Raw genomic sequence first — 11,179 nt, forward strand, 5'->3', positions numbered from 1 at the left:
GTAGGTCTAGGCCAATCGAGAATCTTAGCGACTTTAGATTTGTCGACTTCGATCCCACGTGCGGAGATATGATGGCCTAAGAAGTCGATTTCACTGGCGAATAGGAGGGTCTTCTTTAAGGAACAATAGAGACTGGCTTCTCGTAGCGCAGAAAGGACGGCCCGAACATTTTGATCGTGTTCTTCGAGTGTTTGAGACCATATGATGATGTCGTCCAGATATACATGGCATATTTTGCCGATGAGATGGCGCAGTGCTGACATCATTCTGGTGGACGGATGGTGCATTCCGCACGCCCATAGGCATCACCGTCCATTCGAATTTTCCGAAAGGTGAGTGAACGGCGAGGTACTTCATGTCGTCCGGGTGAACACGTGTTTGAAAAAAAGTGTTAGTCATGTCTATTTTTCCAAACACCTTACCTTTAGCACAGTCTCGTAAGATTTCGTCGATACGCGGGAGCGGATGGTTGTCAGGTATGGTGTTCATGTTGAGTTCTCTGAAATCATTGACCCAACGTGGTAAGGCCGTCGGATCGGCCTTAGGTATTATGAATGCGGGTGATGAGTATTCGCTTTCGGAAGGTCTTAAACGGCCGCTTTCAAGGTGCGCATCCAGCAATGTTTTCCAAGCCGCTCGATACTTCTTCGGACAATCATACGATCGTTTTTGGATAACCTTATTGGCATCTTTGAGGTGTACCCGAAAGAGAACGTCCGAGGGAAGAGTGTCGTTGTGTGGGATGTCAGCTGGGAAGCGATCGATGAATTCGTGTTTAACGGCAGTGTCCCGTGCAGTAAGGTCATTCTGGTAGGTTAGTTTATCAATCTGTGCTTGAATGGCGCCTACGAGATCAATGCCGTTGACTGGAAGACATTCTTTGTCTATGATAGCCTTGTATTCGGGGAGAACGTGGTTGAGTTCGCACACGACATCCTTCTTGAAGGAGTAAACTTGCAGCTGATTAGGAACGACAGACGGCGCAGGCGCACAAAGTGTTGGAGGGTTTAGGAGGTTGTAATTGACATCTTTAGCGATTACAGTGCGCAGTTGGTGGTCAATAACGATTTGATTGTGTGCAAGAAAAGGTCCTCCCAAGAGGAGTTGGGTACAAAGGTTGGGCGCGATGATTGCGCGTACAGTGCGAGATTTATACAGGGAATCAGGGGATGAACATGCGAGTTTAACATAATGCGACAGAACGAATGATTGCTTTTGTTGTCCTGAGAGTGCGACAGAAACTGGATGAGGCTTTGGCAATGTTCGACGGCGGAGACCAAGCTTAATGGCGAGTGTTTCATTAATCAGAACTGCTGGAGATCCATGATCAATCAAAGCGGATACAGTGACAGAAGAAGACACAGCTGGGCCGTCAACAAGGCAGTCCCAAGTGAGATGCGGGGTTGTGAACGGTGCGACGCACTCATTACCTGATTCTGAGCCATTTCCGAGCGCTGCGGAAGGCATCACGACAGCGACTGTCTCGGAGAAGTCTACAGCGGCGACAGTTGTCCCGCTCTTCTTGTTCTTTTTAGCAGCTATTAACGCGGTTGTTAAAGGTTTGTACGTGGCTCCGTCGGGGAACCCAGTGGGACACGTGCTGGAAGAATGTTGAACAAAGGGTTCTCTGCATTTGAAACAACCGTGGTTGTCTCGAAGAAGTTGACGCTCGTCATCTGTTAGCAGGGGCAAACGGACGAAGGTTTTATTGGATGATGAGGGGTTAGAGGCTGATTGCGTTTGTTTGCTGTTGAAGCGGGTTGACGACGTAAGTTTCTTGTCGACGTTGACCTTGCCTCGTTCTACACGATAAGCCGCTTCTGCAGCTTCTTTGTGCTTCGCGAGGAGGCGGACCCGCTTGTCGTCGAGCAATCTCACTTTTTCAATCCACTTGCGTAGATCTTTCTTGGTGATTTGCTCTGTACAGTATTCAGCTGCGAGATCGGGATGCATGTGTGATTCTAGGTGGTATTGGAGGTTGGTGTCATTGAGATGAGAGGGAGTGTCACGAAGAAGCGTGTTTTTGGACTGGACCTCAACGGCCCATTCGTTAAATGGTTTCGAGCCTTGCATGGAGGAAGCATCTTCTGACGAATGGCGTCGGCCCAGTCTGCAGGTAGCCAGTAGCTACGGACTTCTTTGATGTAGTCTGTGAACGAGAGTGCATTCAGGCAATCCTGGTCGTTAAGATACCAGTCTTGTATGATGGGCTCCTGCATTCCCCAGGCGACCTTTTTGACCATTTGGTCATCCGGAATGTCTTTGTGCATGAAGAATTGCCGACAGCCCATTTCCCACGCTCGAAAGACCTCGGGGGAGATCACTCCCGCTGTGAGAAAGGGTGGTTTGTTTGCGGCGTGTTGTTCAACACGCGCATATTTGGAGGGTGCGGACATGATGGGGAAGTTGTTCCACGAGTCGGTAGAGCCCGAGGATGTGGATGTATGCGTTTTGGTTGGGGAACTCGTATGAGTGATTATTGGTTCAGTGAGAGGAGAGGAATTAAGAGTAGGATTAATTAAGTGAGGAGGCGTTATTGTTGTTGGAATCGCAGTAGTACTCGTGTTGTTGTTTAAAGGATTACGAGCACAACTGCGAGTTGCTTTCGGAGAGTATGCGGGTAGACGGGAACGGCGAGGAGGCAGTTTGTAAGTTCTTAATAGCCGACTGACTAAGGTCAATCCGGCGGCGTGCTAAAACAGTTGATTCGGCAAGACAAGGTGAACAGTAACGGCAGAAGGATAACGGCAAACGGTTAACGCTCAACTGTACGTTCAAAAAAAGTGGAAGCTACCCAGAGGGTAGAACACTAAGGTTCAGACAGTAGACGGAACGTGGATGAGAGTTAGATTTGAAGTGGAGGTAAGAGGTAGAGATAAGTTACAGACAACAACGACTTTATATCTAATATCCGAACAAGCACGTCATAGTTCGGCGTGTCCAATCAGTGGCTCGTCACGTGTGGTAAGCCCAGGCTTACATGAACTTTCCATTGCAGTGGAGACCTGCTTAAGTTAGTTACTATAGTCACGTGGCCAACTGCTGTGTATGAAAGGAGATCGTTACTGCCACTGCAAATGTCAAATTACCTCGGGCTCAAGAACAAAAATGAAGCCTCTTGCTAAATACTAGGTATGGGTTCAGAATTTGCTGGTCATCCGCTTATAATCGCATCTTCCAAGAAGAAGACAATGGACACCATCGACACTTCGAGCTCATCGGAACATGATGTACTCGACCACACTTTATAGCAGCTTACAGTTCAAGAAATATTGATTAGAACAGGTCCTAAGGATACATTCCATCTTCATACTACTACCTAATACCACAAACAAAATATTATATTTATGACGCCCGCGTGAAACGAACTCCCTCAAAATGTCTTGGGTACAAGGGTATCATTCCATAGGGATTTGTTATCATTTCTACAATAAAAACAACTTGTCAGTAGAATCAAAAAAAAAAGAATGACACGACATACATAACACCACAGGGATCAGCCCTGTTGGGAAGCAGCCCAACCCATAGGGGCAAGGCTACATCCTTCGGGTCCATGGACAGCATTGGCGATTGCAAGATGGCATGGCTCTGAGGATTTTATATGTGCACGAAGGAGATCGTGACGGCACTTCACGACTCCGCACATGGAGCAGCGCACCTTGACACCAAGGTGAGTAAGGAGGTGTCTTGCCATGCTTCCCTTCTTGAGCGTCTTGGAACAGCCACCCCACGTACAAATTGCACTGGTGCTGTCCTGACCGGTGATGCTGTGAAATGTTCGCAGATGGGCAGACATTGCACTGGTTGTCCCTTCCACATGCAAACCACAAGAGTTCCCCTGCAATTGACACTCATACAGGACAATTGGTTGACCGCTCTGATACATTCGAGAAATGATCTTAGGATCTGCGGGAATGATATCGAGAGGCATGTATAAGACTGTGACTTGTTGTTGCGGGGAGAGAATGGTGGATGATGGCCAGAAGGTTATGCTGCACATGGGTCAGCAATGATTTACTTGTTCTTTGAATATAGGTATCAAACGTACCTGAGGGATTGAAAGTGTATTGCGACATACTTGCCTTTCAATCGCAGGCGTTTTAAACCTGGACGAGCCGGCATGTTCCACGCCAGCCTGAATGAGTGGCATAACAAATGGGTGGCTGGGGTCTGATACGTCTGCAGGCTCAAGGGGCATTGAACACCCAAGCGACAGGCTAGTTCATCATACAGAGACGGAGACTGTATAAGTCTGTTAGTTAACTTCGGAAATGAATTGTGCCCGTTCCGGAGAGAAAGATAGACGCACGTATACATAATACGCTCTGAAGGGTCAGAGGACTCGGGAAAAAGGGACGGTGATTAGGTGAATAGCCGTGACCATCTAGATATGACCACGCATTAACAACGAACATGTCTGAACGTTGAGCGCTGAGTGCTGAGCGTTGAAGCATGACAAACTGTGCGCAATTAAGTCTAGTCAAGTCTCTGCAGTATTAATATTGATTACCTGTGAAACATACAGCCCATGAAAATTCGAAAGCCTACTAATCATGTCTTCGCATGATCAGATTATATTGACCGATGAATCAACTTGTCAAACTTTTACAGACCTACTATGTTCTGGAAAAGCTTGCGTGAAATTCAGCCCTAGTCAGCCTGTGGTACGGTGGCGATCATTGCTGACATCTATTTCGGGCCTGCAAAGTAGTAGGTTGCTAAACAGCGGACTGTTACGCTGATCCTTGAAGCTGTCGTGGACACGAAGCAAGGACCCTGATTGATGGAAAGGGAACAATTGTCGCAGGATCCAAGGAAAGGTTTCTCTGACTATCCCCAATTCGGGGGGGTTCGCATTCTGGGCATCAGTCATGGCTTCAACGGTTGAGATGGATTGAATGACGAGCCATTCCTAATAACACATGTAGCGTCTATCACGGCGACCAAGCATGATTTGGTGGAACTTCCATACGTTGATGGGACTAACCGAGCGACTTTCAAAATAGATGAGATCCCAAAACGAACATTGGTTGAGTAAGATGTGCGGCACTTGTAGAGCCAATGCCACAAGGTGGAGAGAGATCCAATCGGATGAAAGTTGAAACAGATGAGATTTTGACAGTCTGACTGCTGCGCTGATAGGCACGAGAAGGCAACGAGAGATCGAGATCATTCATTGTTTGGACAAGTTGAATGATTCAGAACACAGTGATAGCAAAGAAACACGGAACCTTTTTTTTCATGATTCAGGCCGGCCGCGCCGGTGTATGGCGAAATAATAATGTCTTTCAGCACCGACATGAACCTTCATCAGTGACAGCGGCAATTCCCGACGAGTGAAATCAGTTCCCTAATGCACGCCAAGACCCAACTCCGAGGCACAGCACTTATTTTGACGAGTTCAGACGCCCGCGCAGCACCCTCAAGAGGACCCACTATCAATGCAGAAGAAGGCACCCGCTGCCCACGCCAAGTACCTTCATGCAATATCAAACAGGCGAAAGATACCGATGGCTTGATCTACCCAAGGATGGCTGATGGAAGTTATGGCCACCCTCGTCAGTCAACGTTCAACGTTCAACTCCGTGCTTCCTGTGACTACTACGTGGCTCATGAGGAATGTTATGTTCATCCCAAGACCATCCTCTACCGATTTCGTGGTGGCGTATTTTATAATATGCCCGCTCTACTCATATGCTACACAAAACAAAACTCAGTGCGCTCGGTTCGAGTTCACCATCAATCCTTACGCTTGAGCTGCGTAACTGTACACGGGCGTTGCTGGACTGACTCGACCTCAGCCATGAAGTGGCTTAATCATCTTCCTACACACTGTTGATCGCATCAAGCGACATACCGTAGAAGGGCGAGTTTGTAGATAACTTTGTCTGCAAAATCCCATGAGGAACCTAGAAGAAAGCTGACTGCGTCTTGAGATCATCATCCGCGTAGTCGCTCATTGACAAGTAAAATCACATTATGAGGGAATCGGACTAGTTACAATGACAAACCGCCAGCGACGAAGATGATTGTTGAAACAAGACTTGCAGAAGCAGAACAGTGTGTGATTAGTACCCAACTCCATGGCTCGTTTGCGCAAGAGGAGGTCCAAGTAGCTGGCAGCAGGCGTAGTGGACGTTGTGAGCAGTATTGATCGCGGCACTTGCCGTACCAGTTCACAGTGCCCGTTTTTCCCGCTTCCGAACTTCCAAATTTCATTCGACTACGTGATGACGTCCTGCGACGAGCGTCGGGCTTGTCAAAGTTTCGATTTTATGTGACACAGACTACAAGGCCGTTCGTCCCCCCGCGTCTCTCGACCATTTCGACTTCGACCGGCGTCAACCTGAAAAACCGTGTCCTACAAGCCCAGCATTCTATACCGCTCGTCCCGAATGCTACGATCAGCTCTCGTCGTTAGAATCAGCTGTCCAACATACGAAAACAGCACTTACGACGTGCCACCTCCTTCCTCTTCCCCAATTTGCTCGGGAGGCGCTCCCACCGCGTGTCAATGCTTGGGTAGACAAGCGCGAGCTCGGCCTCAAGGCTCAAACTGAGGAGCACACTCACTACGAGCCGTTACAGGCGAGTGGTTCTCGCGTTCAATGAGCTCGAGACCTATAGGTCCATTGCAGAAAAGGCTGGGATTGCATAGTTGCAGGAAGGTATCAGAGGTATCACAGAACTGTTCAAGCGTGCAAACGCCACGACGATGCAACGGAAACGGACAGCGCGCTTACGGACCTTCTCAACCCCAATTCTTCATCAAGGAGCGACGACCATGTTTCGACGTCTCAAATTATTGTCAACAACTCCCCCCTTTGTGAGCGACCTCACGGCTCGGTGGATTGGTCGGTGTATCTGATTAGTCCTGTAAGTCTGCAACAGGTTTTCCTCGCAAATGAAGTTTGGAGAGATCGGTTGAATCTAAATTTGGTTTAACAGGCATCATTCAGGCATCTCCGGAGGGTCTGGTTATTACATAGTAGTACTTGTCATGTCCGTGCTCAACCAGTGCAGGATACAAAAATTATCTATCTTGAGTGCGAAAACGACTGTGTTAAGCTCAGGTTCAACTGAACTTCTTGCTGTGGACCTAGTGCCACAAACAAAGAGACTACGGGAATTTGTACGGTTTTTTTTCTTGAGTAGTCTAAAATGAAGCAACTTGTCAGCACAATCAAAAAAAGTATACGACGCGACATACAGAACACCACAGGGATCAGTCCTGTTGGGTGGGAACCCAACCCATAGGGGAAAGGCTACGTCCCTCGGGTCCATGAACAGCGTCGGCAATTGCGAGATGGCATGGATCTGAGGATATGATATGCGCACGAAGGAGGTCGTGACGGCACATCACGACTCCGCATGTAGAGCAGCGCACCTTGACACCAAGGTGAGAAAGGAAGTGTCTAGTCATGCTTCCCTTCTTGAGCGTCTTGGAGCAGCCATCCCACGTACAGATTGCACTGGTGCTGTCCTGACCGGCGACGCTGTGAGATGTTCGCAGATGGGCGGACACCGCACTGGTTGTCCCTTCCACATGCAAACCACAAGGGTTCCCCTGCAATTGACACTGATACAGGACAACTGGCTGACCACTCTGATAGATTCGACGGATGATCTCGGGATCTGCGCAAACGATATTGAGAGACATGTATAGGACTGTGACTCGTTATTAGGTGGGGGGGGGGGGGCTCGGAGGTTGGTGGATAATGGCTAGAAGGATATGCTGCACTGCGGGTTAACAATAGTTCACTTGTTCTCTGAATACAGGTACCAAACGCACCAGAGAGATTGAGAGTGTACTGTGAGTCTGTGACATACTTACCTCTCAATCACAGGCAATTTAAAGGGGGATAAGATGGCATCTTTCACGCCAGCCTGGATGAAGAGCGATATTACGTAGCGGGGGGACTGAGAACACTAAGGACACTAGGTGGGAGGGTGTAGACTCACAGGAGACCGTACTTCACGTTAACCCGTGGACCGCGGTAGTATCTAGCCACGAGCCTAAGGAGGGAGACGAATCTGATCGTCGCCGTCGCGGATTCGAGATATTACTTATAATTAGACGCTAGTCAACATAAGTACAGACCTTTCGGAAAGTCTTGTCTCACGTGCTCGAAACGGTTCAAAAATAGTGAAAATGTCGAAAATTCAATTAAATCACTTTCGAGTATTGTATGCCTCTGAACGGCTTCAAAAACACCACATCTCACAAGTTTCTCACCCAGACTCGTCATGGTCTACCAGAGGATCAGTCGTGATCGAAAAGAACGAGCCCTGTACCTGCTTTTGGAGGAAGGATGGGACATTGAGCGCATCGCTGTTGCTCTCGGAGTATCGTCAATAAGTATAGAGCGGTGGGAGGCAAATTATGACGAACACGGACACATCAATCCCCCCACGCCAATCATGGGTCGCCCTCGCTTGCTGAATCAAGTTATGACAGACGAGATCCACGAGCTGTTAGCCGAAACCCCGTCACTGCTACTTGACGAGATCGGCGAATGGCTCGCCATATACCACGATCAGCCAATATCGACGACAGCTCTCCACGAAAACCTCAGGGACCTTGGTCTCACCTACAAGCGCTTGAAGAGGGTCGCGGCCGAACGTGATGATGGTTTCCGAGCTGATTGGTTGCACAACATGACAACCAACTATACAGCTGATCAGCTTGTGTTCCTGGACGAGTCAAGCAAAGATGACCGCACCACACTCCCTAGATATGGTTGGTCCCTCAGTGGACAATCCCCCTTTGACAGTGTCCGCTTGAACAAGGGCATTCGATACAGCGTGCTGCCGGCTCTCACCATCGACGGCTATATGACTGTCCGAGTTGTTGAGGGATCTATAGACGGCGCAGAGTTCTACGATTTCGTTGTCAACGACGTAGCAAGTATATCGTTTTCACTGTCTGAATTTTCGCTGATCGAATCTATTGTAGTTGCCCAATATGAATCCATTTCCGCACCCCAATAGTGTGATTGTCCTCGACAACTGTTCCACTCATAAGAGTGATGCCTTACGAGAAGCTGTAGAGGCATCTGGTGTGTCAAACACTACTTAACTTTGCCTGCAAGTATCTGACACATTCGTAGGTTGTTTACTTATTTTTCTGCCGCCATACTCTCCGGATTTCAATCCGATCGAGGAGAGCTTCAGTTGCTGTACGTTCGACTACATTTCATTGTAGTCTGTCACTCACACTTCCTCTACAGTGAAGAAATGGCTTCGACGGCATTGGAGAGATCTCCGACACAGCCAATTCCCTGAGCAGGACCTTCGTGAAGCTTGCTTCAGGGCCGTAAATGCCGAAAATGCTCGAGGCTGGTATATGCATAGTGGCTATATGTAGCGCGGACGATATTACGCGGAGGGGAGTAGCTAATAGCTGCGTTTACGGGTAACGATGTACGGGTATGAATATCTACGAAAGTTGTGTAAGATTAGCAGAGTTTAACAAATGGTAAATGTGCGAATAAACGGTGGGGATATCACATTCTAGATCTCGAGTGCGGACCTAGGCAAATGGGTTTTCTGCTTTGCTGGCAACATAGGCATTCAAGATACGTATGCGAGCGAGTGGAGGGACTGCAGCCCATTCCCAAATATCAGCACCTAAAGCATCCAGCTTGTCGCCAACTTTGAAGCCGAGCTTTTTAAGACTCTGGCAGTCCTCGTCGTCCAGAGCATATTTTTGACACCATTCCTCCACCGGATTCTTGGTAACCTGTGCCGGCGCAGCTGAAATGCTGGCAGATGCACCGAAATGCTGGTGTGTGCAGCCCGGCCCCACGTGGTGCGCTACTGGACTCGGAGTGGGTGGTACAAATTGCTGCATGTGTAGAGGGTGCATGTTCCATGGTACGAAAGGGTACATTGGGGATGAGAATTGCTGCAGCAAAGGGTTTGGGAGGTTCCATGGTGACATTGAAGGGAAGAATGGTTGGTCAGACATGTTCGAAGCACGAGGAGTCTGTGGTGTCTGAGGCAGTGTCAAATCCTTGATGCGATCCTTAGGGTTAAAGAAATTGCTGCCAATGGGAATCCGCCCATACGAGGTTTGCTTGCGAAGCTGGCAACTATCATATATATGTGTCACAGTAGACAATGCTGATGTACGTACAATAGAATTCGCCCAAACTTTCATTCTATTGGAGTTCAAGTCAAAATGCCAGCCTTGTGGTTCTTGAACATAGCAGCGGATCGAAGGGTGAGTTGCACAAGTACCAATCTCGTGCTCGTCGTTCAGTCTCTCCAGGATTGGCGCAATTTGTTCATCAAATGAAAGCTGCGCATCATTTCAATGTCAGCAATTTCACTTGCTGTCAGTGTCACCGTGAGCACTCACTTTTCTCCCATACAAGCTACCATCATGATCATCTTGACGTTTTTCAGGAATATCCAGAATCGGAACAGGTGCAGCTTGACGTCCGTGTTTGGTAGGTCTTGGAGTCGTGAGTGCAACAATGATGATTGCGGAGTCTGGATCTTTCATTCCTCGAATCTGCTTCTTCATGGTTTCGTAGCCAATAGCGTCCTTCAAAGGAAGAGGATTTTTCTTCTGGAAGCTCCACTTTGTACTAGACATATCAATATTCTCCCTCTCGACATTGGCAAACACCACTATTTCGTCAACAAACTGGTGCCAACTCATCTTCGGAGTGATGTTGAAAGGACCATCTGAAACTGGTGGCTGCTTCACGAATTTGTCGCCCTTGGGTGTCTTGCCTCTCTCCAACACCGGTGGCTGGGCAATCTCAACATACACAGGTACGGAGAAGTCCTTTGGGCCTTCTTTGCGAGGTCGTCCACGTGAGCGAGGCTTGATAACATTCTTCGTACCAGGGTTATGATGCTTTTTGGCATGCTTCGAAGCTTTAGAAGGCTTTAACTTCTTGCGTGCATTGGCTAAAGGATCTTCTGCCTCAGAGGTATCTGCAGCACAGTCGAAATCATATTTCCGCTTCGATAGCTTACTACCCATCACTGAGCCAGCAGGGATCCGAATCTTCAGTGCAGGCTGCTTGGCATAAATTGCATCTGCCTAGGTGTCAGTTTATTCCCGTCGAGTAACAAGGAGGTAGTAACCTTTGATTGCTTGTAGCTCAGGAGCAAGCTCTAACTCCGAGTCATTGTCCCCATAGGTTTCATCACCATCCTCGCC

The 11,179-nt window shown here is 48.3% G+C and overlaps 4 protein-coding genes across 4 annotated transcripts; 1 reads left to right on the forward strand and 3 right to left on the reverse strand.

Moving 5' to 3' along the window:
• Positions 1–3,373: 3,373 nt before the first annotated feature.
• Positions 3,374–4,122, reverse strand: DEU56DRAFT_908560 (uncharacterized protein; the record flags this gene model as incomplete). The annotated part of the gene is made up of 4 exons (XM_041357022.1): positions 3,374–3,425; positions 3,482–3,588; positions 3,659–3,992; positions 4,049–4,122. 4 exons carry the CDS (start codon positions 4,120–4,122, stop codon positions 3,374–3,376), a joined length of 567 nt encoding a protein of 188 aa, XP_041213006.1.
• A 274-nt stretch (positions 4,123–4,396) lies between these two features.
• DEU56DRAFT_580803 (uncharacterized protein) lies at positions 4,397–5,212 on the reverse strand. The gene is made up of 3 exons (XM_041346917.1): positions 4,973–5,212; positions 4,511–4,912; positions 4,397–4,460 (listed from the first exon to the last, which is right to left on the reverse strand). The coding sequence occupies exons 1-2, from the start codon at positions 5,171–5,173 to the stop codon at positions 4,655–4,657; spliced, it is 459 nt and encodes a 152-aa protein (XP_041213007.1). The 5' UTR covers positions 5,174–5,212; the 3' UTR covers positions 4,397–4,460; positions 4,511–4,654.
• A 107-nt stretch (positions 5,213–5,319) lies between these two features.
• Positions 5,320–6,995, forward strand: DEU56DRAFT_977616 (uncharacterized protein). The gene is made up of 3 exons (XM_041359659.1): positions 5,320–5,558; positions 6,287–6,876; positions 6,949–6,995. The coding sequence occupies exons 1-2, from the start codon at positions 5,354–5,356 to the stop codon at positions 6,610–6,612; spliced, it is 531 nt and encodes a 176-aa protein (XP_041213008.1). The 5' UTR covers positions 5,320–5,353; the 3' UTR covers positions 6,613–6,876; positions 6,949–6,995.
• A 2,573-nt stretch (positions 6,996–9,568) lies between these two features.
• Positions 9,569–10,804, reverse strand: DEU56DRAFT_714345 (uncharacterized protein; the record flags this gene model as incomplete). The annotated part of the gene is made up of 3 exons (XM_041347558.1): positions 9,569–10,087; positions 10,139–10,303; positions 10,364–10,804. Coding segments are annotated over 3 exons (1,125 nt in total), but the record flags the coding sequence as incomplete, so codon positions are not given.
• Between the last annotated feature and the right edge of the window lie 375 nt (positions 10,805–11,179).

This window comes from Suillus clintonianus (assembly GCF_016758775.1).
Source record: "Suillus clintonianus strain FC179 chromosome Unknown DEU56scaffold_9, whole genome shotgun sequence".
Taxonomy (NCBI): Eukaryota; Fungi; Basidiomycota; class Agaricomycetes; order Boletales; family Suillaceae; genus Suillus; species Suillus clintonianus.

What these genes read in the sequence shown, in the direction of transcription:
- DEU56DRAFT_580803 (XM_041346917.1), bottom strand. Translation starts at nt 5,173, where the DNA reads ATGATCTCGATCTCTCGTTGCCTTCTCGTGCCTATCAGCGCAGCAGTC. An exon ending in GCTCGGTTAGTCCCATCAAC is followed by an intron (nt 4,913 to 4,972) that starts GTATGGAAGTTC and finishes ATGTGTTATTAG; the next exon opens with GAATGGCTCGTCATTCAATC.
- DEU56DRAFT_977616 (XM_041359659.1), top strand. Translation starts at nt 5,354, where the DNA reads ATGCACGCCAAGACCCAACTCCGAGGCACAGCACTTATTTTGACGAGT. An exon ending in TGGAAGTTATGGCCACCCTC is followed by an intron (nt 5,559 to 6,286) that starts GTCAGTCAACGT and finishes TATGTGACACAG; the next exon opens with ACTACAAGGCCGTTCGTCCC.